Source organism: Toxotes jaculatrix, chromosome 11 (assembly GCF_017976425.1).
Source record: "Toxotes jaculatrix isolate fToxJac2 chromosome 11, fToxJac2.pri, whole genome shotgun sequence".
In the NCBI taxonomy this organism is placed as follows: Eukaryota; Metazoa; Chordata; class Actinopteri; family Toxotidae; genus Toxotes; species Toxotes jaculatrix.
This window is the reverse complement of record NC_054404.1, coordinates 20,921,693-20,949,405: the sequence shown is the minus strand read 5'-3', so window position 1 is coordinate 20,949,405 and position 27,713 is coordinate 20,921,693. Positions and strand designations below refer to the sequence as shown.

The window sequence follows — 27,713 nt, the reverse complement described above, 5'->3', positions numbered from 1 at the left end:
CACGCTCTCGTGGACATGCACACAACTGCTGAAAAAAATCCTAGGCGAAACACTGGCATCACGCTAAACAGAGGAGCCGCCACATGGCTGAACAGACATGGAAAACAGCTCCACCCACAGAAAATTCACAGCAACAAGTATCTCCAGGAAAATCAGCACAAAAACAGGACAGCAAGGACACCACCGATCATCAACGATACGGAGACAGAAAAAGACTAAAGATTATTATTCAAATGTGTGTGATTTTTTTCAGGCTCCCAGGCCTGACTCCCAACTGCCCGTGTGTGCATGTTATTGCATACAAGTTTATGTAGGTGTTATGTGTGTATTCACCCAGTGCAGTTGACCAATGCAGACTTTAGCAGCCAACAGGGGCAATGAGGGGTCCTCAGGTCTCATCCTGGCACACTCTTTAAATACAGACACAGCACCAACCCCCTGGAAAACACACACACATACAAATGTCAGTGACAAATTGTGATTCATGTGAATGCAGTAGTCAGTTATCATGCAACCACAGATGACACCGAGTGCTTTAAGCGAGTATATCAAACACACATCAACTGTCCTTACACAGCCCTAATAGACCCATTTAGACACAGAGTCACTTAATACATATGGGTCAATCATTAATGGACCACGTGCACTCACACATGCGCTCACACACATGCACATGCACATGCACATACACACACACACACACACACACACACACACACACACTCGGCTGGCCCTAAATAGAAGCGGATCTGACGACACTGAGGCGGCCCCTTCTCCTTCTAGGGAGCAGCCTATTTCTAGAGCTCTCCATTGATCTGCAGTGTCACTTTATCCTGCAACCCAGATCAATTTTTCTGTCACACACATGGGTACACATGGGTGCACGCACGCACACACACACTCACATACTCAGAGGGACTGAGAGAGACAGAAGGAGGAAGATAGAGAGGATTGTTAGCTATTCCATATTCCTCTCCCATTTAAAGAATGTCCAGTTTTTTAACCTTAGAGCAGCTTTTACATTTACTTAGCACCAAATACATTCAATATCACTTCCCAATAATTTCAAGGTTATTCTTATAGTAGCAGATGGCGGTGGGGGTAGCATTAGTATGAAATACAATCTATACTACATGGTTTAGATTTAAAAGGTACATGAATCACCTTTCACTGTACTTTTTATGTAACTGTCCATTACCTGGCAGTACCTGAATCATCCAGATTGAGTTAAATTCAAACCATCTGCCCCTCCAAGCACAGCAAACACTTAGCTGTGAATGCTATTTGTTGCTCGCCTGGACACAGGGGTGAGGACGGAGCACCGCAGTGTACAGGACAGAGGCATGGCAGAAGATGGATGTCTCCTTTGGGTGTGGCGTGGTGTGTGCGTGAAGGTCTGTTGCTGGTATATAAGGAGAAGTGAGCTCACCTTCCCGGCCGCCATGAGTGACAGGCCCAGCTGGTGCCAGAGGTGGAACTCGTTGAATGAGAACTTCATGGCTCGCTCCAGACACTGGAGAAGACAGACAGATATGTTTTAGTTATGTAATTTTGTAGCAGAGAGACTGTACAAGCTTGGACCGACCCAGAAAAAAAAAAAAATGTGTGTTTGTGTTCAAACTGTCCCTACACCAAGTCATTAGGAAACCAATTTTTAAGACAAGAAAAACAGGGGTGTGAGGATCATTCAATTTATTAACTCATTTTTTTCCTCCTTTACATAGTGACTAAGCTGAATGGCCTCTCTGCTTGGCTACATTTTTCTAGCTTGGAATGACTGTCAGTCACCACACACCACCCACTCTGTTCTGCTGGAGTACATAATGATGTGATTGATGTGTGTGTGGACGAGCAGAGGACGGTATGGAGCGCCACTCAGTTAGACGTTGTCACTCATGCAGAAGTGAGCTAAACCAGGAGAAAGGTCTGCCCAATATTCTCATTAAAGAGAAAGACGTCCTGCTGTACAGAGCCCATCGTACAGTATCACCCTCTGAGTGATCTGAGTAACTCTGGACTAAACAGACTTTAGACATTTCTTTAAAAAGGACAAATGAATGAACTAAACAATGTATGAATTGTAATGCTTCACTGATATATCCTCGGTCTTTATAAAGCCATTTGAAGCTGTGACTATCTTTGCTGCTACATAACAGTGCTGACCCTTGTTAACCCTACTAAATCAGGCCCCACCCAATTACAAATCCCCGTTTAACCCCTGTGTGGACAGTTAACAAGCAGAGGCTGAATTAGGTTTCAGGGACACAGGACCAGACAACTGCCAAGAGGCTGAGGTGAGAAGGTACACTGACTCAACAACTGTTTTTAAAGCTGCAATTGATTTTTTTTTTTATTCTCATTTGTTCTAATGACGTGAATGATGCGTAATATGTACAGTGTCATGTGTGATGACAAAGCCAGAGAATTATCACCAAACTCTGCAGTTTCCCTCAGCTCCAGACTGTGTTTCAGCAGCTATCCACTCAGTGTTTTAGATTAAGGACCGATTTACAACTTCACTGTTTCGGTTTAGCCTCACTGCTCTCATCATCCCCTTTCTCCAGCAGGAGCATTTGGCTGTTCTCGGTGAAAAAAAACTCTCAGGAGACAAAGTTAGAGACTAGCTGGTGAACATAGTGGATCATTTTGCAGCTAAAGATGAGTTATTTCCCTCAGGAGTTAACGGAGACCAAAACAGAGCTAAAAGGAGACAGAATGTTGGACTTTACGCATTGGACACAAACACTGATTCAAATTAATGCTCATGTTGCTCTGTATCTGCTGGTTGTGTTACTTTGCAGATTAAGATTTTACATTTCTCTACAAATTTAGTACATGTAGTACAATAAGTTGCATTTCCATAGATTAAACAACCCGTTACTGTATAAAGTAGTTAAACCAGCTCCACTTCAATCAGCAACGTTAAAGTGATGTTGACATATCAGTCCAACAATTTAACAGATTTAGTAACTTAACAGTCTGAAAATGATCATGCATAAAAAACAAATTTATTTTTGATACATTTTCCTCATAACAGTTATATATTTGTACTTGTAATGGAATATTTTTAAATGTTGGTATTGCTACTTTGTCTTAACTACAATATTTAAATGTTTCACCACAGCCAGGAGTTTATTTTACTCAGTAGATATTCCAGATCACTGAATTTGATTTTTTTTTTTTCCATACAAGCCTTCAACATTTTCCTTGAATGTTTCACTTTCAAGCATTATAATAATACTGATACATAGATGTGTATCCCTGAACTGAGATTTGACATTAGAACTGGAGTTTGCAGCAGACACCCCATGAATTGATTAATGCTACAGTGGGTACGTGATCAATCACAGTGAATTGTATTCATCACAGGAGAGATGGATGGCACTGACTGGCTGACATCTAAGTTTTAATAAATGGCCCATACTGGCCTTATACATCAGCAAACTGGCCCACTGGTGTAGGTGGAACTACCTCAGTGTGTGTGTGTGTGGTCCTCTTTATAAGATGACTGATGCTGTCTATGAATCAGTCAGACAGGTGGACAAACCTAACTTCAGGTGACCCCTCCAACCTCTGTCTCCCCAACTTCCCACATCTGGGGTAGTTGTCACATTAGGGGGGTAACAGAGAGAGTAAAAAAAGTGGGAAAACAGAGGTGGACTTTGGAGCAAGATAGTGGAAGACCAAGTGAGGAAGAAGCAGGAAATGGATGCTGAGAGATGAGAAAAGACGGAGAGACAGTGAGAGAAAGAGATACATAACCCCCTTGCTCAAAGTGATGAGGGCATTCATTAAAAAGTTTGACAAAGGCAAAGCTCTTACTAACACATCTCATCTCTCACTCTGTTGCTCTGCTCCCCTCAGACCTCCAACACAGAGTGCGTGTAAGTGTATGAGCACACCTCAGACAGCATGGCGTACTGCCCCCTCCTGGCCATGCCGATGGTGAGCAGGTCGTAGACAGAGGTGGCATCCTGCAGACTGGCCTGGCGAGCCTCCGCCTGGTCAGGCAGACGACTGATGACCGCTTCACCGCTGGCCTGGATGAAGAGAGAGACGGGGTGAAGAAGAGAAGGAGGAGGGAGGAAAAGGAGGAAGACAAAGGAAGGAAAAGGTGGCTGGACTGGTGGTCTAAGCTCTTAGTCACAGTGTTCTCTGAGAAATGTGTTGAAATGTTCAGAAGCAAAAAAGGCAGAAAACAGTGTGTGTGTGTATCTCACCATGGACTCTGTGATGAGCAGCAGCAACACTGCCTCTTCCACCACGTCCTGAGGACAGAAGCAACTGCCAGGACACAGGAAACAGGAAGTAGTACCAAGAACAGCAAGTCTATCCCTAACACACACACACACACACACACACACACACACACACACACACACACACACACACACACACACACACACACACACATACACACTGCTTGTCCAGAGGTAGACTGTCAGATTGCCAGGAGTGTCCAGTTTCTGTCTCACCTGTGGTGCTGTAACACAAGACGGACCACCCTGGGTATATCGCTACACAGCACTATCTCAGATGTCACACACACACACACACACACACACGGACAGGCTCCTTCATTTCGTCCATCTCTACCTCTCCCATCCCTCTCATTCATCACTTTCTGTGCCTCCCTTCCCTCTCTGGTCAGCTCCGTGTCCTATTCAAGGACACATTTACCAAACACCACCGTGGCCTTTTCAGAAGAGGTAACTGATGACAAAAGCCATGAACAGTACTGAAGTACAGCTATTCCTCAGGGGGGAATTCTCCTGTTCAACCTCTCCTTCTAATCTCAGACATGGATTTAGATCTTCACTTATGATAGTGTGGGCAGGATTAGTCATGTGGCGGTGACTAAGTATGGCTCGCAGGACCTGAACAACAAGCGCAGGATCCCTGCAAAGTGGGAAATGCAGAAAGGAGGCAACAAAATGGTGATACAGTAGTGTGTGATGATGCAGATAACCAGCTTGTCTTGTCAGGACTGTGCAAAGGATTTTTATGCCCTGTTAACATTATGCCACTTTATCTCACGTTGTCATGTCATGTTATCCAATGAAATACTCTGCTGTTTTCTGTTATACTATATTCTAGGATATCATGTTATGCTATACTGTTGTGTTTTGTTGTTACCCTATTCTGTGCTATACTAGCTTATGCTATGCTATGGTCTGTTAGGTTCTGTTCTTATGCAGTGTTATGCTATATTGTGTTATCTCATGCTATTTGATGCTATGCTGTTATATTATTCAATACTATGATATTTCTTACTATATTATTTATCTCCTACATGTCTCAGTTTCCATACATAATAAGATGATAGTATGTTTCTGTGCCACTTTACATCTGAGTGGCTTTAAGAGCTTTCAGTTAAACTGGAACTTTGAGGGGTTTAAAAGTCATTTGTACGCTAAGTTGAATCTGATGTATGATGAAGTTACTTTATAAAGAAAAGCCACATAATAATGATGTAAGTCTCAGGAAAAGGGTGATCAAAGTAAATGGTAATATATATATATATATATATATATATATATATATATATATATATATATATATATATATATATATATATATATATATATATATAAAAATCCTACTTTGGAAAAGAATTGTACTGTCAGGTGACAGAGTTCACAGGTGTCTAGATTACTGATAAACCAACAAACTCATAAGGTATCTGTATTTCAATTCAATTTTATGTAGCGCCTTCCACAATCAAAATTGTCTCAAAGCGCTTTACAGAGACCCAGAGCCTGACCCCAGAGCAAGCACTTAAGGCGACAGTGGCAAGGAAAAACTCCCTTTTAACAGGAAGAAACCTTGAGCAGAACCTGGCTCAGATGGGGGACCCTCCTGCCGATGGCCGGGCTGGGTGAAAGGAGGAAAAGGAGGAAGATAGGACAGCCAGGAATAGGGACCGAACTAGCACTGCATTAAATAATACATGGTTGCCTCTGGTGGTTTTGTTTAGGTGGTTTCTACAAGACACAGGTAAGTCATTGGTACACTTTAAACCACAGCCTCTGAAGACACAGCAATGGTGTAGGTTTAAACTCATCTTAAACCTTAAACTGCAGCTACGCTAATGACAAGCTACAAATTTGTGACCTCAGGTATAATGAGATGAGCTATATATAGCACTCTTTACATGCACGTGTTGTTCAACTCTGAGGGATGATGCAGAAAGTTTGAAGTTAATAACTTTTGTGGATTTCTGTTTTGGGTAATTGAAAATTGCAGGTCAGCACTGTCTAAGAAAATGGAAAACATTGGTCTTCTTAGTATTGTGTACAGTATTCTTTGTCAAAGTTGTACTCATATGATATCCCATAGACTGCAGTCAAACCCAAGTATATATATTTTTTTCTGTCATATTTGTCTTTCTAGATGACTTGAACAGGACCAAACATCCTAGTTGAAAGTTGAATTTTAGATCACACTGATAAGAGCAGGAAGGAGTGTGAAGTAAACTCACCTTGGATGACCCTAACTGGTAACCTATAGGAGCACCCTGCTGGCAGCTGTGTTACATAATACCAATTTGCTTTCCATAAAAGGGTGTTCTTTTACTTTGTAGAGATATGGCTCAGATTCACACCACCCTGCTGATGACTCATAATATTTAGAACAAAATCATCCAAGAACCACTAGAACAAAGAAAACTGGCACCAGCTTCCAAGATCTACAGTAGCTGATAGGACGGTAAGTTGGACAAAACTGATTCACTTCTGATACACTGAAAGCAAAACTTTGACAAAAGGAAACTGAAACCTACAGAGACAATTGCTTTGTACACAATAGTTAGTTGTTACAGTGGAGCAACAAAACACAACCACAGATGGCTGTGTAAATGCTGAGTTTGAGTTAAGCAGTTTGACTTAGCACACTGTCCACAAAAAACAAAAAAGAGTGAAACAAAAAAGAAAAGGCAACACAAACCATTCAGTGCTATAACGTTGCGGTGGTTTAACAGTGGGGTATATGGCGTCTTTGGAGGCGGCGGCTCCCTCTCTGTGGAGCCAGGCTGAGGGAGGGGGGCCCAGCGGAGGCCAGTAGCTGTCTTCACTCACTGAGCTCAGCAGCACCTCTGCTAGCTTCCTCGCTGCAGACTAGGATGCAACCACAATGCAGTAATTACTGAACTATTTAAAATCCTGTCTATACTGACATGTTGATGAGCATATTAAGTGATTATAATAGACAGAAACATGATAAGTAATCATTACTAATTATACTGAACCAATGTTAATTGAAGAGACTCAATGTGAGACTTTTAGTGATACACATGTCCCATCAGTCCATCATCTGTACCCCAGATGGCAACAGGGAAATTATGCTTAATCTTCAAAGCACAGAATTCTGTTTTCATCATATATTGTGCATTTCATTTATATCAATATATTCCTTAATAATCAATACTAAATGGACTATGGATGAAAGTTTAGAACAGAAAGAGTAATGGAATACAGTGCAATGTTAAGCTATAGAATAATTAATGCTTAGTAGCTTTTAATGCAAAGTACAGCCACAACTTGTGTGTGTGCGTATGTGTATGTGTATGAGTGAGACACCTCACCTTCCTGAAGCTCTGAGACCCTCGTGACTCTACCACCCTGAGCACCCTACGCAGCTGGTGAGCACCCTGCGCAAGATGACTAACACACACACACACACACACAGAGTAGGCGTATATCAGTGTGATGTATAGGTTGTGAAGTTGTAAAAAATACAAAAAAATAAATACACTGAAGACAAAGCAGCTACATATATGGTCTTCTGGACAGAACAGCAGTTAACACATTTAATACTCTTTATAATAGAACTGATATTCTGATTGCAAACTGCTTTACATATCCTGGGCCACAGCTGCAATATTTCATCCACCCTATTGACATCAGTGATGGTGGAAATACTAGAAAAACACTACCAGCGTAATACAATTCAACAACGCCCCAAACTACAGCCTCCAAGATGGTCATGCAGTTGAATCAACATCTAAAACAGTTTCAGCAAAGAACATTATTAGACTGTTGTATTAGACTGCATTTGTTTTAGCTGGGTGTACCTAATAAACTGACAACGGAGTGTATGAGACAGTCCAACACTAGTTCAAAGGCTACTTTGCTTTCCTGAGTCTTAGAGCAACACTGACACCTGCTGGTCACAAATTAAATTGCATATCTCCTGCCCTGAGGTTGTGTAGCAAGTGAAAGCTTGATTTCTTCTTCTCCTCACTTTCTAAAACAAGACAGGAGGACAAAGCCCAAGGTTCCCTCCATCACAGACGGGGATGAATCAGCAGAGAATGCAGCCAATAAACATACTGCATAGCCAGTGACATCACATAAATACAGGTGGATAAACTATGACTTCCAGTCTGTGATTACATAAGGCCCACAGCCAATTACATAACAAAAATCAATTTAATAGATGCATTCTGTTATTTCTGCTTTTCTTAAAAATGATCCTGATTAAGAAGCAGTTATAGTTGGCAGACTTTTCAGAATCGGTTGACTTGTACTGCTGTAGAGGAGGTTGGTATTTAATTATTACACAACTGTGCGTAACATGTAGTTGAGTATTTTTTTATTACCTGATATATTTTAACTCCTGAAGGTCAAGTCAGAATTATTTAAAGAAGCATTTATAACAGAACATGTAAATGGGTTACGGAGCAGCAAAGAAGAAGGCAGACACTAGGTATTTGGTGTGTGTTGTGTTGTGTTGTTTTGTGTGTGTGTGTGTGTGTGTGTGTGTGTGTGTGTGTGTGTGTGTGTGTGTGTGTGTGTATGTATCTATATATATATATATCTATATATGGTTGGTAGATTCACCCCCTCTGCAGCAGACAAATGTAAGCACTCTGTAACGCAGCCTGCAGGAAGTAGCCCAGGTCGATGTCCACAGGTGGAGGAAGCAGACTGGCTTTGGCTGTCTTGGTGTGTGGCGTGGTAACTACCTGTAAACACACAATATAGTTTATATTCAGTACACTTGCACAACACACAGAAGTGTTGGCAATAAAATGTAAAGTGTCAAAAGTGAAAATACTTATGACAGAATATTATATTATTGGATCATTAGTATTGATGCATTGACATGTAAGCAATATTTTAATGTTCGAATCCTTTAGGAAGCAGTTAATCATAACTACCTAACACTCTGTTGTGCAACAGTAGTTTTATATGTCAAATCTAAACCTAAAATTAACCAGTAACTACAGCTGCAAAATAAATAAAATAAATAAATAAATGGAGAGTTTGAGCTGGAAATATTCAAGTATGTACCTTAAATGTACAGCTGTACAAAAATAAAGTTTGGGTAGGTGAAAAGAAGTAGAAAACAAAACCTGAAGCAAATAGGTATTAAAATGAGCCTTTTGTTAAATGCTAACGCACTGATCTACTTTTTATTCAATTAACTTAAATAACAGAAATTGTGGAACACAAAAATTTTTGTATGTTACTTTTTATTACACATACATTTTTGGCTGCAGGGGTTGTGTTTACTTCCTTTCACTTAAAAACCCCAAATCCCAACATAGAACTTGGGCCCCCCCTGGGGGTGCCCAAAGTTTTGCATACAACCAAACTTAGTTGAATTACAGCACTGACAGATACAGAACCACAGATTACTAAATATTAAATATTTGCATTAGAAAACAAGAACAAAAAAACTAAACTATAAATACTCAAAAAAAAAGTGCTGGCAACAAGTATAGTTGACGATCACAACTCCTCTTACAACAAGCTGTACTTAATTCACACAGACGCTATACATTGGTTTTTAATGTAAGTGACTCTACAGAAACACACACTCAAAAACTTGCTCACATATCACACACACTCTGCATGTATAAAAATCCACCTTGTCAAGCTCCTGCAGGTAGGACAGAGCAGCATCGCAGGCCCTGAGGTAACAGGACAGACTCTCCTCCTCCCTCTCTGACAGACGAACCCGAGACACTGCAGAAACTGTCTGATGGTCCAGAGACAGACCTGAAACACAAGGGGACACAGTGGTCATGGAAAAAGAAAGGAATGTGTGGTCTACAACAGAAATGAAAGTCTATTGTAAAACGTACCATTTAAAGTAGGTCTGAAGGATTTTAGGAAAAATCCTTCAATTGTGATTTTTCTGGCAGATATTACTATTTTGATTTGATTCATGATTTTCTTCAGTGCAATATTCACAACAAGTAACAGTTAAACATGACAGAAAACTACACCATACCACTAAAACATTAAATGTCATTACTCTAATGCTAAAAGAGCCATCTTTGACTGTCTGAACTTAGAGTAATGCAAAAAAACAAAACTGACTTAACTGTGTTAAGTTTTAAAAAGTTAAATATTCCAGGGCAATATTCTCTCCGGTGTGGTCAGTGGGAAAGTATTCTGTCCGCAAACAGCGACTTTTCAACTCAAAGTTGTCATTTACGAAATACACAGTCGACCTAAGATACGGCCCGGTCGTTCTGCTTGACCACATATCAGTAGCTGTGGCATAATACTCCACATTTTTCAGCTCTGTTACCACTTTTTCTTTACACTCCGCGAACAAGCTGTGCGATGGCAACATGGCTAAAACAGGTGCGGGGGGGGAGTCACATACCTTCTATCCAGCGTGTGGAGGAGGTTTTTAAATCCGTCTTTGGTGACCGTGTTAAAAGTCACCACGTTATCTCCCGGTGTCTTCGGCTGCTCTTATCATACGGAGTTACGCTGGCAAAAGATGCTGTAATTGTTCTCTGTTCGCTACTACAGGCCGAGACTTTTCACCGGACTTTTTCGTCAAGCTAACGCCTGTGGTGATTTTTCAAGTGTCGGTACAAATTGGTTGTGTTTCCGCTGGATGTTGCAACTTTAGCGCTACAACATTTGCACAGTACCTGTTTCTGTCACACGTCTGCAGCCTCAAACCCGAAATACTCCCAAATAACCGACGTGCTATTTTTTGGGGGGATTAAATCCCGTAACTCGGCTTCTGGTCCAGCTGAAGCCATTTCACTAATTAAGCAGCACGTGCAGCAGGTTACACTGATTGCGTTAGCGCGACCTGTCCACGCGCAGCAAATGCCGCTTCTGATTGGTGAGCTTGGCAGGTAGAGAGACGCAATGTATGCGTAAAATAGTTGACACAGCAGATCCTGGGTCAGCCAGGAGCACTGCAAAAAAAACGCAGCTTTGGCGATCACATGATCGCGTTGTCTGAAATCACAGTTTGGATCAGAAAACAATAAATCGTTCAGCCCTAATTTAAAGCATTTAATTGTTCTCGTTTTGTAGCAGGGTTTAAGTTGTAAATGCATGAGGTTTGTGTGATGGAGCGAACTGATCAAAGAAATGGAAATTCCACCAGTTTTAAACATAAAAGTCAGTTCACTCGTTGTAAAGAGTAAAGCAAGAGTAAAAACATGCAGCGAGTCCCTGATGCTCCTTCAAAATGGAGAAACTAACCCTGATGATGTCATCAGGGTATTTACCAGGCAAAGAAGGTATAATGAATTATGGATTGCAGTATGGGAAGTGTTACTGGAGCTTGCCTCTTACTACAGACTAAAGGAGATGATAACTCATCCCTTTGAGAATTCTTTTTTTTTTTTAATAATCTGTCACTTGTTCCCCAGAAGTCCTCTAGTTTTATAAAATTGCAATACTAAATCACTGAGCTGCAGTGCTAGAAAAATGCTGGTAAAGTGATTTAAGTTGCAAGAGTGCAGATACCATTATTGGAGTTTTAGTTTTTATAGTTTCAGTTATAGTTTCTTTTTTTTTTATAGTTTATACTTATAGTTTCAGTTTTGGTGTCACATCCCCCTGTGTTTTAATCTCATCTGTTTTAGTTGTTTGGAAAATTTCACCATATGACAACATATATGCAGCTATTTTGATTTAACAGAAACCAGTCACAGGAGTCAGCTCATAGCTAAAGTGCATGGACTGATTGTTTTTTCTGCATTTCTAAATTTATGATGCTTGTTTTTAAAATACTGTGCCATGTAGATGGATGCATTACAGATTTATAAATACAGAGGAAAGAGTGAGTGGGGCAGTGGTGGTCCAGATGCCTGCTCTGATGTCTGTTATTGGACTTATTGGTACAAATAAATGGATGGAGCAGGAACTTTTCTAGACCATGGTAGGCCTGTGACGGACAGCAACCTCAGGCCAGATGCCAGGCCTAATTAAATCAGCAGACAGCTGCCCAGAGACAAGACATCATCATCTAAATATTCACATCAGACTTAATTCCCAGTACAATACACAATACGTACACAAAAAAAGCATGGGAAGGAGCTATGCAACCCCCACAGGATCTGATCTGTTTCCTCATCTAGCCTCTGAGAGTTATCATAACAATCCACTGTAAATGTGATTTAGTGGGTTTCAAAACAATCAAATGAAATCAAAATCTGACAGTTATTATTACAAAATTCTTTCAGTTTCATGAGCATGAGGTCATGTCCGCTTATCAGGAAACAGGGAGTATAATGACATGATGATGATGAGTGTAACAAGATTCTCCGCTGCTCTAAGCACCACCTACTGTACAAAGTTCTGTGACCTTTGACCTTTCACAATGTTGGTATTCAGTGTGTTAAAGTAGACAGAAACAATCAGGATGGTGTCTGACTGGAAAAAGGGCATTTTTAAAGAAACCCCCAAATAATCCACTATTAACAAAACTGCCTCTTTTAACTTGAGACATCTTGCGTGCATGTGTGACTGTGAGTAACAGTTCACGCTTCCCTGACATATGATTCACAATCATCGGGCGCTTAAAACAGCATCTGTACAGAAAACTGTCAGGGCACACACCAATTGCTGTAAATCTGTTCCCAGAAGGGCTTCGTGTTGTTACTTCACTCTGAGTCTATCCAGTGTGAGACTTTATTACTCCCAGAGGTGTCTTCAGGAGCAGCTACAGAGAAAACACAAAGGCTGTCTTTGTCGTGCATGATGATGGGGCCAATCTTTCACACTTTCACCTCATCAGTGTCATCCACAAGCTGAGGCTAAAACTCAAGCAAAACTCACTAGGAGGTTACTGACATGACTATCTTTCCAATCAAACTGATGTTTTCCAGCCGTGTTACATTCATTTCCACAGACTGAATTTCACCCACCCACCCCTGCTCACTTCCATTTCCACTTCTTAACACCATACAAGGTCATTGTGATTTTAAGGCTGTAATAACTCCTAGCAAATGGATTAGGAATGGGATCATCAAGGAAATGTATGCAGGGAGCTGTTCAGTCTTGCTTGTGGTGTTTTTCAGGGAAACATGCCAGTCTGCAGTGCTGCCTCTGTTATGTAAGGCCCGGGCTAACAGGTAGGAGATCTGCTGTAAATGTAAACCGTGCAGCACTAAAGTGTCTGAAATCCCACTGAGCAAGCACCAGGCTCCAGCGGTTATTAGGGCCCATGATACATATGTTTTTTGCACTACAACAGTAAATAGCTTTGTCACACCCTAGCTGAGTGGTGTAAGACCACTGCACAGGTTTCTCTGAATGGATGTATATGAGTCCCACACCTAATGAACAGCTTTATACTCTTTTAATACTTTTGATACTGTAAGGCATTACCTGAAAGTTTCTACCATCATTATTTTGTCTAATTTGCAGCACAGTTGTGTTTATATTCACAGTTTTTCAACAAAATGCATGTGTAACCTTGAGGTCTGACAAATGTGTTGAATGCATTTCCTTCCTCATTAAACATTTGCTAGCTGCATCCTTTACAACAATATTTGCGAGCTGAGTGTTAACTGTCAGTTGGTGGGAACAGTGTGAAATCACTGGCAGTGCTGTGCATACATTTGCATGTTTGTGCGTGAGCTAGTAGATACAGATATGTCTGATTGTCAAATTATCTGACAAACCTGTTGCTTCATGTTATTGATAGCTCTCCCCTTTCCTTCTCTGCCATTGGTGCATGTGTTTGTTGCTCAGTGACTTTTATAAAGATAACCATGTAGGAAGTATTCTTTTCCACTGGCCTTTCACTGACAAACAATTTCAAAGTTCTTAAAAAAGCGTAATTTAACAATGAATTTCACAGGAAGGGACTCTGCTGCTGGCCTTCTCTCTCTCAGCTGAAATGTCTTTCACTTCTGGACACACCCCAATCACTGATGTCAGAGCTAGTATTTTCCTTCAGATGTCAAGGGCAAAATATATGAAATCACTGACTAGGGTGCGGATAGACATAATAAAAACTGCTTGGAAGTCTCAACCAATAAAGAGAAGTGTTTTTTCACATATATGTGATTCTGTTCTGGCTTAGTTTTTTTAAAAGCTCTTTCTGTGCTGGAAACAGCAGCTCATTTGTTTATCATAATCATACTAAAGTCTCATGGCAACTGAAGAAGTTTAAATGATTCACGCAACACTTTCAAAGGAAAATTCCAGTTTTTATACAACTTGGGTCTAGTTTTCATAGTTCATAGGCCATGGCTGCTATCATGCTATCAGGTGAGTTAAGATTGTACTCAGTATTTAAAATAATCTTTTCCAAATAATTAAATAATAATTTAAAAATTGTTGGTTTTGCTAAAAACATGTCTGATTGTCGTTTTGCCTTATTTCTTTTTAGTGATGTTACAGTGTTCCCAGACCGGACCAGTTACTGTGGTGAGCACAGTGCTGTTGTCGTTGTTGCATCTGGAATAACACTTACCTTTGATGACGAACGCCTCAGCCAGCAGTCGCAGGTGGTAGGTTGGCTGGTCATCCTGTGTCAGCTCCTCCAGCCCCACTCTGGCACACATTCCCTGGGCGTCCCGGTAGCGACCCTGCACATAATGCACTTTGGCCATCAGCAGCAGAGCCTCATTCAAGTACCTGGGCTGGAGGACAAGAGGGAATAAATGGAGAAGCAGGACAAAGATTTGTATATAAAGCTTCCTGTGCTCTGTGCCATGACAATTTATGTCCTTTATATGGTTAAATAAAGAAAATAAGCTTTATAGAGGCAGAGAGGAATCTATAACTATAGGATGACATGAAGAAACACAGATCAGACTGACTGTGAGACGGCCTCGGCTCAGGATGGTGTTGAGGTGGCCTTTGGCCTTGCACAACCTGGGCTGGGTCTTGTCCATCAAAGGTGTGGATCTCCGTAACAGGTCCATGTTTTCCTGCAGGCACTCCTCCAGCAACGCCTCAGCCATCAACAGTGTCCCATAGTCATCTGGGGGGAGGGTTTTCAAAAAGTTAAAAGTGAACTGAGTTTGCTGGAGTAGGTCTGAGCTGCAGGTCACAGGTCATTTGTTTCTGTAGCCAAAGCAAACCTCACTCAGTCCATTAAAAACAGCATTTCCCACCGGCTCAGGGAGGGCAGTTCAAACATGACGTCTGTTTAAAGGCTACAGTTTCCATTTCCCTCATACTTTCCTTAAATAGCTTTAACATTATAATCACATGATAAGGACTCCACATCCACCTACACTGAATCAAAGTTTATCAAAGTTTATTCATATGATAAACTAACCCTGTTCTGACTGTGCCTCACATTCCCTCAGTGTCCGGTAGTAAACCTCTAAGTTTTTGTGTACACACACACTTGATTAAAGCCTTCCTGTTTAACTTTGTCACCCTGTGTATGTGTGTGTGTTCTGACGCCAACTCTGTGAGCAGTGTTTATGTCCTGATATACTTGACATATTTGCCAGTTGGTTTTATCAGCACAGCCGAGGCTAAACCTATCAGTGTGGGGAAGGTGAGGGATAAACAGCAGGACATGTTTCAGCCCATAATCACAGTGCGAGCTATTTAGTAATTTCAAACAAGTTGCAGCATAGACTCTGGTAAGAACCAATGTTGCAATACAGTAACCAATTGGTAACACTGTTGTGTGATAGTCTGAGATAAAGAAGATTTGGCAGTAAAAGAAAATGCCCATGAGTTCACTCACACTGTTTTCCAGGAGTTATTTTCCTTTTTTCTTCCTCATCTTCAGTTATTCAATAATTTTAAAGAACTGCCCCTTTGATAAGTTTTGCTGTATGTGTGTGTGAGTGACAGCTCTCCAACTGAGAAAAAGATAAAGTGGCCGAGACTTCAGCAGCTAAAGAGCCAAATATTTTCCTCAGGAGACCAAAAGCAGAGCTAAAAGGAGAGGGAACATAAGGGACATAGGGACTTAATGTTAAGGTGGACATAACCACGACACCACATGAGGGGAGGGCTAGAAACAAACACTCCTTAACTGGTAGTGTAAATAAACAACTGTTTACCAACGTGTAAACCGTATAAACTACTGCATGTCAGGGCTGTGTTTACAGTTTGTCTCTGCTGCCCCCAGAAGGCCAAAAGTACACACTATGTAATTAGTTGAGAAACACTAAATGCTAACATATATGTTTAGTTTAGAGGAAAACTCCACAGGAGTCTAAAAATACTTGAGTCAGCCTGTGAAATACTCATCATGATTTTTAACTGTTGATCATAATTCCCCCTCAGGTTACTGAACTCCCAAATTACCAGAAAAAATACAGTGGACATGACCCAGTGTCTCTGAAACTGTAGCAGTACAGTTCTGAACTGGTTTATTTGTCTGTTGTACTTTCAGTGTCTCTCTGTGACCTTGTTGTATCGTATCACATTTCAATAACAATCCTCGCTCTTTGTGTCTGACTGACATCAAATTAGATTATTACACCATAATCACTACATCACCTAACTACATGCTATGCAAAGTAAAATACCTCATTCAGCCTGCAGAGTAACACTGACTGTTTTACAGCAGGGTGGATTTTACCACTGAGGTTTAATTCCTTATTGCTTTACCTGCCATGAAGTTCCTCTGTCTCTACTAAACTAACTCTCCATGTCTTCAATGCACACTCACTGTCTGATCAGCTAATGCGAGGCATGCATGCACACAGTAATACCACACTGATTTAACACATCAATGCGTGTGCAGGCAGGGAGAAACGGCTGGTCTGCCTGTTATGGGCTCAATAACAGCAGACTTGCAGTCCAGTCACCTGAACCCATATTTACTTTACTGAGGTGAGAGGTGGAGGCAGGTGCATTAGTTAACCTACCAAAGTAATGCTTTATGAGGGGACAGGCTGATAAGTGTGTTTGCATTTCTTTGAGCACATGTACAGTGTGGAATGTTTTCAAGGGTAAAGGCAGGCAGTGAGTAGTTCACTGGGAAATCTTGTTTTGCATGAGAAATAGCAGATGGCACTGTCTGTCCTGTGTGAGGGGTGTTAACAATGTGGAGGTCCACACAATACCTTTGATCATGCATGCAACCTTTCACTGTGTACACTGTAAACCTTCAGGGAGGGACATTTTATTCTTGGAGAGATCTGGTAACCCCCCTGTGACCCCTGCTCTGACCCACTGGGACAGATGTAAGAAACTCATTGTTATTGTTATTGTTGTTGCTGTTGAAAACATTTGCTGAGAAACATTGAAGTACAGTAACTCAATCTATCTTGTTGCAAGTCCAAAGTTCAACTTGTATCTCTGCACTGCAAGAAATATCCATCCATGACAAAACACTTTAGATTCTTACTGAGTCTTAAAACCATACTTTTGTACAAATCAGCTGAACAATTGTGTAAATGATTGAGGCACAGTAAATCCTGCTTGTTCCCATATTTCAAATATTACTAGTATCGAGAACTTTCTTAACACTAACAAGACAACCTGAAAACAGCTTCCTGAAACAAGTGACAGGACTAAAACAAGTGGAATTTAAGCCACTTAAGGCAGCTTTTCAATCTTATTATGCGAGATACACTATTTTCGACCAGTTAAGTGAACTTTTTAAACTTTTTTCAAGTGGTATTTTTTTGCAGCGTGCACATCAGCGAGCGGTTAAGACAGTCAGGAAGCGACAGGAGGCTTAAATCCTCCAGGTGTAAACCACTCACTCACCGTCCTCGTGGATCTTCGCAGCCTGCATCTGCTCGATGATCGCCGGCATCTTGTCCCACTGGCACTCGGCCCGGTAGCGCTCCAGCTCCGCTTCCAGCCGGATCTGGGTGAAGGAGACCCGGGATGCCATCGGTGCTCTGTCCCGGTGGTGACTGTACTCCCCGGACACGATGGGAGTAACTGCAGACTACAAGGAGAAATAAATGTGTAATCTTTGAGTGGGGAGGGTGGAGTGTGGGTTACTACAGGCACAGAAGGTCATGAGCAACAAAAGCCAGTGCACAAAAGGAAATACTGGCATAAATGTCGCTGTTTTTAATTCTCAGTGTGGGAACAGGTGTCATGATGTTATTGTTATTACAGGAAAGAATTATTAATGTGTAATATTATCTATAACAGGCCCGAGTTTTATTCCATTTGGAAAGAAACTGTCTGTAATATTCATGGTAAATTCATCTTTTTTCACCTTGAACCCTCTTATTTCCTGCCATCTTGCAGAACTTTACAATGCATATTTATCACTTTGCACACTATTATATACAAATGATCTTGTCTAGCATTTGGCAATGCATTAGTGACTCCTGTCAGTAAAGGTTTCTTCTTGAAATAAGTGTGGCATTTTGAGAGGGCTTGATCTGTAGCTGTCTGAGAGAAGAGTGTCTTCCTTTTAAGACCCATGTCCCTAATCCTTTCCGTTAACACTTTAACTGGATCAGATGGGGCTTAAGAAACAACGATGCAAAGAATGCTGCACTCTAATGCAGCAAAGTGTGCAACCCAGCTGAGGCAGGATACATGCATGTAAGGTGCTGTTTTCTTCATTTCATAGATGAATTCAGTGGAACAAAAAATCAATTTGTAATTGCTTGGCTTGCTCCCTGATCTGGGTTCATCAACACTGGCAGGCTGACGCTGGCTAACCTCCTGGCTCAGTTACAAAAATATTACATCTGTCAGCTATTACAGTGTGACATGTAATTGCACTGTATCAGACACAAGGTTTAACAAACCAATGGATGCATTAGGCAGAGGGCACTAAAATATTTTCTCCTAAATAGGGGAAACTGTGAAGTTGAGGAAAAAGGGAATAATTCACCAGCAGCTGAGCAACAGCTAACATTAGTCATATCAACCACAGCACAGGGTGTCAATACACAGAGACAAGGGTCACTCACTACTGAGGGATTTGACTGCGAGTCTATGTCAGCTACTTTATGACATAAAATAAAACCTCAAGCCTCCTGAACAGAGATTTAGCAGCGTCATTTTCTCTCTGGAAACTTGACATTTGATTGACACAGGTCGACGCCTCTCCGTCTTCTCAGCAGACGTGCACCGCGCAGCGAGCACCTGTGCGGGGCAGTTGTGACGGCTGAGTGGCCGCTTCACTCCCCCTGCTGACACAACAACACAGTTACCTCAAAGGCTTTTTTCCTCTGTCAAGATACATCACGTCGCAAAATACTGTTTCCCTCGGAAAGTGCCACAAGTGCACATGTAGCTTAACGTGAGGCGGACGGTATTTAGCCAAACAGTCTGAACGTTAGCTTGTGTCAGTTTACTCAAGATACTTCACAACTTAACACGACTACACACAGTTTACCATACGAAACATACGCTTTGTCGACTAATTAGTGGTATTTCTAGGTGTTATAGTTGTGTCATTATCCCACTGTAAGCTTATACATTACAGTGAAACATGTACAGGTTATAATAAAAGTGTCATTCTCTCGTGGACAGCTAAAAGTTGCCATGTAATCTGTATGGAAAAATATTTAGTAACATACGGAAGTTAGTGTAGTGAATCATCTCGCTTCGGTTGTTTATTCTCTGACAATGTTAACCAATCATAATCAGCTGTCGTGTCCAAAGGGGGCTACGGCAAGCGACTTGGACCTTAAAAGCGGTGACTAATCGTTATTGCCAGTCAACTATTCAAACAACATAACTGCCCAAGGAGAAGATACACGTTACATTCAAGTAGGTATTGAACCACTATTTTCACTAATTATATCGTAGTTACTACAAGTCTTGTAGTAGTTAAACAGGCCTTTTCATTTCAATGTGCTGAAATGAAGCTTCGTGCTAGCAAATCTTAGTATAGCTTTTTAGCTAACGTTAGTGACTGCGACCGTTAATTTCTGGGCTTTAATTAGCAGAGTAATGTAACCTCATAGTTCAGAAGGGGCTCAATAGGATATCTACAGAGAAACAATAATGCAGTTAGCCTATAGCCTATAGACATGTTTATCTGTGGTAGTTCTATGAATCTGTGACTTTAAACATATGGCATTCAATGGTGATTTAACAACAAGAAACAACAATCAAGAATATGTTATAACTAAGAGTCTAAATGTTAATGGATGTCTGGTTATATCACTAGGATACAGGAATGAAAAGTGTGAGAAAACTGAATTACAGAATGTAGAAAAGTAGAAGTAAATATATAAGCACCCCAGCACACCAGTCTTCACTCTACCTGTCTATCTGTCTGTCTTCCTGTCTTTCTGTCTGTCTGTGTGCCCAGCAGAATGAAGAGTGACAGGTCCAGTGTGCACTGGGGGGGTCTGCTCCTCCTCCTGTCCTGCTGTCTGATTTGTGCTGATTCTCACGGGGATCCGCAGCAGCAGCAGCAGCCACCCGTCGTAGAGAGTGCAGCTCACCTGTCGGGCCATGGTCATGGTCGCCTGGACAAAAACATGGTCCAGGACAAAGAGTGAGTGATATTTCCTAATATTTTCTAAGGGCTTATTTGCAGATACTAATGAACTTTGAACTCAGTCAGCAACAGCGTTCACACACTGTGTGTATTCAAAAGCCGTGGTTCTTTGTCTACCAGTCACATCATGGAGCATCTGGAGGGAGTGATAGACAAACCAGAGAAAGACATGACACCCCAGGAGCTTCAGCTGCACTACTTCAAGATGCACGATTATGATGGAAACAACCTCTTGGACGGGTTGGAGCTAGCCACAGCAATCACACATGTACACAGAGAGGTAGGGGTGTGTGCTTGTGTATACATTTGCTTTTGTCCTTTTCAGTGTGAACATAATACCCGTTTACCTTAACTTCCTAAAACCATTTGTTACTGACGGCTTAAAGAGGGAGCACAGAGGATATGTATGTGTCCTCTGTGCACTTAAGCTTAGTGCACTTAAGCTTTAATGCACCTAAGCATTCCTCATTAATTTCCTTTTTTTATTTTCAATTTTTTACATCTCAACATAATTGCTTGCACTACTTTGGAAAATGCACTTAATGGTTATTACTTTTTTCTTTCTTTTTTTTTTTTTTATCCCATACACATCTCTGACCGTGCAACAGGTTTCACTGCCCTTATTAGATATTACACCACCAACATGTCCCTGTCTGAGTCATGAGTTTTGTTAGAACATCTTTAGAATACTGTCTGAAACGTTTAAAGTTATTTTCATTATCGACCACTTTTGATTATTTGATTAATTGTGTATCATTTAGTCTGTGAAATACACATTTGAAAACTTTAACCATCAAATGTTTGCCATTTTTAAAATTATTATTAAAATTGTTGCTTATTTATTTCCTGTTGATTGATTAATCAGCAATTTATTTTATTTTAAATGTTGTAGCTTTCCTGATGAATAACCTCTGTTTTCACCACATAATATGTCCACCGTCAGACATTTGTCCATTTATTTTTCTTTTCTTTTTTTAGGAGAGAGGAGAAAACAGCCAACCAATGAAAGAGGAGGACCTTATTAGTCTTATCGATGATGTTCTGAGGGACGATGACAAAAACAACGACGGTTATATAGATTACGCAGAGTTTGCCAAATCACTGGAGTAAAGTGTCTTCATGTTTCTTCATGTCCACAACAGCAGCGAGACATCTGCAGAGAAAGGAAGGGCCATTAGTGGGCGTACATGGAGCCAAGCTGAGAAGGTGCACCACATTCTGGAAAACCATCACTCAATCTTATCTGTCTCTCTCACAGGCGATCGATCAGGGCTGTTGATAATTTATTTAGTTTTTTGTTCTTTCTAAGCTTGTGACAATTTTTTTTCTTCTTCAAGCTGGAAAGCAGGAGCCAATGGGGTTGTGCCAGTAAATTTATAAATCACAGAGGGAAATTTCTGCATCTTCTGTTTTTGTAGGCTTCTTGAAATAATGCCATTTTAAAAGGGCCAGTTCACCCAATATCACTAAAGAACAAACCTTAAAACCTTATTGGTATCTAAACATAGAATTCCATCTGGCTCCTGTCAACGGCCAAATAAAGTAAAGCTCCAAATTTTTTCTTCGGGGACGGTTTTCTACCAATGTACAGCTGCCAGTGAGAATTGTCTGTGGACTTCAACTGAGTGACCTGAACATTGATTCACCTCCACTGCATTGAAATGGTAGCAGAGGTCTCAGCAGCAGATCAGATCAGATCTATTAAAAACTATACTAACAAGCTATAAAACAAGTTTTGTAATTTGGGTGAACTGACCCTTTATAAATACCACAGTGCTGTAATGTGTGTCTACTTGTGTGTTGTTCTTCTTTTAGTGGTGCTACACTTAATTCCCTCTGGTAGCCCAGAAGCATCGAAACAGAATGTCATCACTTTAAATGGACCAGTTTCCACTTCACACTGAGCTGTGTAAATCACTTACATTAACTAGCACACACTTGCCGTTTGATACTCAGCATCGTGGACCAAATGATTCCTTTTGTGGATCCATTTCATTTGCTGTTTGTGATGAGGATGATGCGACTAACAGGCCATTCTCGTGACAACAGAAAGTGGCCTTGCTATGTGTGTAGGGAGCAGGAAACCTTGTTGAACTGATGAGGTGGCTTTGAAGGAGTTTTTTTTTTTTTTTTTTTTGGTCGGAGCCTAAGGTTACAAGCAGAACAAGATAAAAGTGAATGTTCCCTGCAGCGTGGCGTGGCACATCAGCACCTAACATTTCTGAGGTAGTTTTTCTGTGGTCTTCATGATTATTATAACAACAATATGAGCCAGTTGCCATCATCCTCCCTGTAGCTGGTCAGCTAGCACTTCATATTAACCTGTTCTCATAAAGTGAATGTAAATCAGCACCGTACTGTGCAAGGTTGATTCTTTGTCACTGGATAAGCTAGACTTAAAGCACACTGGTTGATGCTGCCGCCATTGCAGTTTCATGGGTTTCCAGAAAAGCACTTGTACACAACTCCTTCGCTTCCGATAATAGCTGCCTTTAAAACAGATGTGGAGACAACACTTCAGGTCTGTGTGTGTGTGTGTGTGTGTCAGCGTTTGTTGAATAGATCTGTGATTTCTTCTGAAGTATGATTTTCATATGGATGAATTCTATATTTTTGCCATCCAGTATTGATTCTTCAATCAATTCAGGTTCTTGAATGCAAATATTTAAAAAAAAAAACTGAAAGCATAACAGATGCAACTGTATTGTCTCTGGAATGTCAAATAAACAAAAGAACTACAATCTTTGTTTTATGTCTCTTTTGTGAATTATGGTGTAGGATTAAATCACATTTAATCATCATCATCTGCAGATGTTCATTTATGAAAGACAAAGATTTTCAGACCATGGAGCTTCATCTTTCATTACAGTGACATAGTTAAGAGATGGTCTGCACATGGAGCAGATTCCAAACCATATTTTGATGAAATGCAATAAAAACATGTTTTATGTTTCTGTGTGTGTGTGTGTGTTTCTGCACATAGTCAACTAATAGCTAATAACCAGATTTCTTCTGGACTTTTCAGACACATCTTCAGGCCTTCAACAGTGGATGGAATTTACTTCCAAGGGAAAAATATCCTTCATGTTCAATTTAAAGAATATTTTAATACATATGAACAAACATTTCAGTACAGAATAAAAGAAAAAAAAATCCACAGAGTAGCTTGGAAAAGTCAGGGGTGAAACAGCAGACTCAATGTGAATGTGTAACAAGATGTAGATAAAAAAGGAAATGTTTGAACATATTTTATTTTGAAATACTCAATATGTTTCCCTGGTTACATCTTAGCTCCAGTGAGAGGTGTGGTCCAGAGGCTGCATGGAGGCCAGGGAGAACATGGGTGAGGTGAGGTTGCCCCTCAGAGGGCTGTACCAGTCGTCATGCTGGCGTTGGGACGCAGGCTGTGGGGGGACACTGGGGCAGGGACACTGGCTGACCGGGCCTGGGTGGCGGGAGTACGCCCCTGAGGGTAACATGGGGGAGAGGCGGGAGATGTGAGCCAGGGGCTGAGTGTAGTACGGTCGAGCCATGCTGGATGGCTGGACGTGCACTCCTCCCAGCAGAGCCCTGTGGCCCGGCATCACGCCCACTGGGAGCACCTTCTGGGAGGCCCGCTCCTGCTTCCGCTGTTTGGCTCTTCTGTTTTGAAACCACACCTGTGGAGACAAGGGAGGGTTAGAGAAAAGGACAGATTGGGTGGCCTGCACTCCTTCATATAAATAATACCACAAACACCTGATGTCATAATGCAATTCAACAGGGTGGGTTCAGCATTGCTTGTTCTCTGAACAAGTATCTGTCTCGTCTCTACTGTGTACAACAACAGTTGTGTATCTCACCAACTGTTCCCAGTGAAACGTTGTTTCGTCTCACTGTATACTATGTATATGGCTGAAACGACAATAAGACCTGCCTGACTTGACTTGACCTGAGGTGTGGTACCATTGATCAGGCCCTGTCACGTCACAGTGTGTGAACTACACTCACTGGGACACTTGAACAGAACAGAGTTGTTGTTACTGTTATCAGTAACACCTCTGCTGGGTGAAAGTGACAAAGTGAAGTTGATTATTCATAAAATAACTAACCCACATCTCTTTCCTAAATATTAAGTTGCACATCACAACAGTTAAAAAGCTGACGTTGTAAGAGACCTGCAGTTTGAAGGCCGTCTTACCTGTATGCGAGCCTCGTTGAGTTTGGTGATGCGGGCCAGCTCCTCTCTGTAGTAGATGTCGGGATACTGGTTTTGTCCAAAGGCCACTTCCAGCTGTTCCAGCTGCTTGTGGCTGAAGGTGGTGCGGTGGCGTCTCCTAGCTGGAGAGGGGTAGGCTCTGCTCCGCCGACTGAGACCAGCAGCCATGGGGGTCCCACACAATGAGCCCTTCCTCCCTGTCTCTCCTATATCTGTTTTCATGAGGAAGAAAAAAGGTTGAGGCTTTGCAAAACTGCTGAAAAGACTTTCACTTTTTTGCAGACAACTCTCCAGCTCCTGTTTCTTGACTTCCTTGTGTTTCCCAGGTTGGCATGATGGAAAAAAGTGTCCTAAACTTGTAAGAGCGCTTTTCGCCAATGACTGTCTCAAAAAAGAGGGATTATACTGACTTAATGGTTCCCACTGCCATCAGGCAACCTGAGAGCCAGAGAGCTTTAGCTGCCAAAGACAAGCTCGTGAGAACGGGATACCAGAAACTGGGGGATTTGACCAAGGTTATTAGCACAATCACTAACAAAGTGACTAATCTGTCAAATTGGTGGACTGAGACGACCTTGTCTATTCACATCACGATGGCTGAAAAGACATTGAAGGTGCAGAATTGATGACATAGTTGTGTGCTTTCTGACACAGTTTGTATTTTCTCTGGTTTATTTCTTTATTTTTTTCTACAAACAGTCTCAAAAATCCTTTTTCAAATTAGAATTTAATTGGATTTACACAGTACAAACTATTAAGCTTTGAATACCGTGACAAAATAATAACTTTATTTTGCCAATTGGCAGCTTCAATAATTAATACACAATTAGGACCTGACCAATGAGCTTTTCAGGGCTGTTTAATTTTAAAGCTGCTGCGACACGTCAATCTGTGCTAGTTTCAGTGTCTTTTAATTAAACAATTTTGAAATTTCATACGTTTTCAAGTTGAAAATGCGATCCCTCTAAAAACAGCCCCTTAGGACACGATACAACTCTAACTCTCTACTGACTGAATAGATGGAGAGCATCACTGCATTAAAGTAACTTAAATAATCTTTTATTTTTTTAATCTAATAATAATTTTCATATTATGTGTCTTTTTGGACTCACCTGCACTGGAGCTGACAGTAGCCATATCAGAGTAAACCTCAGCACAGTCCTGGTGGCTCCTCACTGTGTCCCCTGTTACCTTTACCTGGGCCATAACTGCAGCTCTGCTCAGTGATGGGAAGGTCTGCATTATCTGATCCCTGCATAGACACAACTGACCATAAAGTCACATGTCGTGCCCATGTCCCACCCATCAGCTTTACCTTCAACTATGTGGGTGTGCATCAGGGGCCAGAGGACTGCATCCACCGAACCAGAATATTTCTGAGTCTAATGCAGCTCAGGGAGACCTTTGCATTTTGAGTCTCACATATCTTCATGCTATTAAGTTCAGTTTATTTACTGTATTATTTTGAGATGCGATACAATTTTTGGTGTATCCATCTTTCTCAAATATCTGCATTTGTTTTTGTGAATGTTAGGCTGAGACTAGGAATCAGGCCAGGACCCAAAAGCAAAACCCCAAAGCAAAGGAGTGAACTAAAAGTCTTTTAATAAACCAAAAATCACTGGAAGTGTCCAGGGCCAGGAAACAAAACTGAAATAACTAAAAATCATCCACGCAGGAGAAAAATACTCAGAAACAAAACCAAATGAAAATACAAAATGTTCTTACAGGAAAACAGAGGAAACTAAGGTAAGTCCCTGAGGTGGGGAAAAAAAGAAAGGCACAGGTACAGGAACAAACACAGGTAAGACACAGACCCAGGTACAGACTTGGGTATCGGCACAGGCATGGACACAGACAAACTGACAAGAACACAGGGAAACAACGAGACTTAAATACACAAGGTAAATGGCAACAGGTGAAACCAATTAGGGCGGGGCAGACAATCACAAATGGAGGGAGACGAGACAAAGACAGTAGAAGTAGAAAAAGACAAGATACACAAAGGCCATGATTTCAAAATAAAACAGGAACAGTGAACAAAACTTAACAAACTAAACAAGAATCTGAAAAGGTCCAAATGTCCACAAAAGAGATCCAAACATAACAAAAGGTTTCAGAGATCAGCCCCCTTAGGGGCTAGTCATGACAGTGAATTTCCTACATTTCCCACAATGCCCTTGAATGTCAAAGATTCTCATTGCTCTTTTTTTTTTTTTTTTTTACAGAAACAGATAACAGAGAAATGTATTCTTTGCATTGGACTCGTAATGCTACTTTTGTTGTTTTTGATCAGAAGTCTGGTGAGTTGCAGCAGCCTTTGTGACCACTAGGTGGCCCTCAGGCTGTGGCACAGAGGCAAACTGAAAGCTGAATTACAAAACCTTGCATATGCAAAACGAACAATCCTCAGAAGTCTACATTTTGGTGCAGGGGCTGAGACCACCCAGCTGAGTACACTCCCCTGTCTTCCACAAACACAACCCCTGTCAGGTCAGTTCCTGCCTTTGGTTTGCTGTATCTTGACTGACAGGGCACCCCGTCAGCTGGATTAACTCAGATGAACTCCCGTGTAACCTCCCAGGACCCCAGCTGCTATCAGCAGTTCCCATGATGCTAAACTCAGTCCAGGGCCATTGTGGAGGAATGGCCCTCTCACACTGTGCTGGATACTAGGAAGAGACCCACTAATGTCCTACTCAGCACTGAGTCATGACAGGGCAGCATGGGAGGCAGCTACATAGTTGGAGAGCAGCAGCTGGCTTTATATCAAGGCTCAAACGAGGCAGTAATTCATCATGTACTATATTTGCCAAACAAGTGCTGTTTACTTGTGTGTGAATGTATATCCATATAGTGGCCTGCACATGTTGGGCACATGCAGCTT

At 41.3% G+C, this 27,713-nt stretch overlaps 3 protein-coding genes across 9 annotated transcripts in view; 1 reads left to right on the top strand and 2 right to left on the bottom strand.

Annotated features, from left to right (window-relative positions):
* The window catches only part of ttc7a (tetratricopeptide repeat domain 7A), a 48,648-nt gene extending 30,539 nt beyond the window's left edge, over positions 1-18,109 (bottom strand). The window contains exons 1-11 of one of the 4 annotated variants that reach the window (XR_005894917.1): positions 17,910-18,108; positions 15,041-15,204; positions 14,692-14,860; positions 9,874-10,004; positions 8,841-8,965; positions 7,583-7,661; positions 6,946-7,115; positions 4,221-4,284; positions 3,903-4,040; positions 1,430-1,513; positions 334-438 (exon numbers count right to left, since the gene is read on the bottom strand). Coding sequence is in view for 3 of the 4 variants with exons in the window: in XM_041050543.1 (XP_040906477.1) it covers positions 334-438; positions 1,430-1,513; positions 3,903-4,040; positions 4,221-4,284; positions 6,946-7,115; positions 7,583-7,661; positions 8,841-8,965; positions 9,874-10,004; positions 14,692-14,860; positions 15,041-15,204; positions 17,910-18,039 (1,359 nt within the window). In the remaining variant the exon portion in view is untranslated. Of the gene's footprint in view, positions 1-333; positions 439-1,429; positions 1,514-3,902; positions 4,041-4,220; positions 4,285-6,945; positions 7,116-7,582; positions 7,662-8,840; positions 8,966-9,873; positions 10,005-14,691; positions 14,861-15,040; positions 15,205-17,909 lie in introns of those variants that run through there. The other 3 variants (XM_041050543.1, XM_041050544.1, XM_041050545.1) reach the window with 3 other exon arrangements.
* Positions 18,110-19,763: 1,654 nt separating this feature from the next.
* Positions 19,764-23,371, top strand: mcfd2 (multiple coagulation factor deficiency 2, ER cargo receptor complex subunit). 4 transcript variants are annotated; one of them, XM_041050667.1, is made up of 4 exons: positions 19,764-19,893; positions 20,440-20,625; positions 20,749-20,908; positions 21,607-23,371. In XM_041050667.1, the coding sequence occupies exons 2-4, from the start codon at positions 20,441-20,443 to the stop codon at positions 21,736-21,738; spliced, it is 477 nt and encodes a 158-aa protein (XP_040906601.1). In that variant the 5' UTR covers positions 19,764-19,893; position 20,440; the 3' UTR covers positions 21,739-23,371. The 4 variants fall into 4 exon arrangements, with proteins under 4 accessions (XP_040906601.1, XP_040906603.1, XP_040906602.1 ...); XM_041050669.1 differs by having other exon boundaries at positions 19,789-19,889; XM_041050668.1 differs by having other exon boundaries at positions 19,789-19,893; positions 20,437-20,625.
* A 544-nt stretch (positions 23,372-23,915) lies between these two features.
* On the bottom strand, positions 23,916-26,038 carry prop1 (PROP paired-like homeobox 1). Its single transcript, XM_041050363.1, has 3 exons — positions 25,939-26,038; positions 24,809-25,038; positions 23,916-24,287 (listed from the first exon to the last, which is right to left on the bottom strand). The coding sequence occupies exons 1-3, from the start codon at positions 26,030-26,032 to the stop codon at positions 23,916-23,918; spliced, it is 696 nt and encodes a 231-aa protein (XP_040906297.1). The 5' UTR covers positions 26,033-26,038.
* Between the last annotated feature and the right edge of the window lie 1,675 nt (positions 26,039-27,713).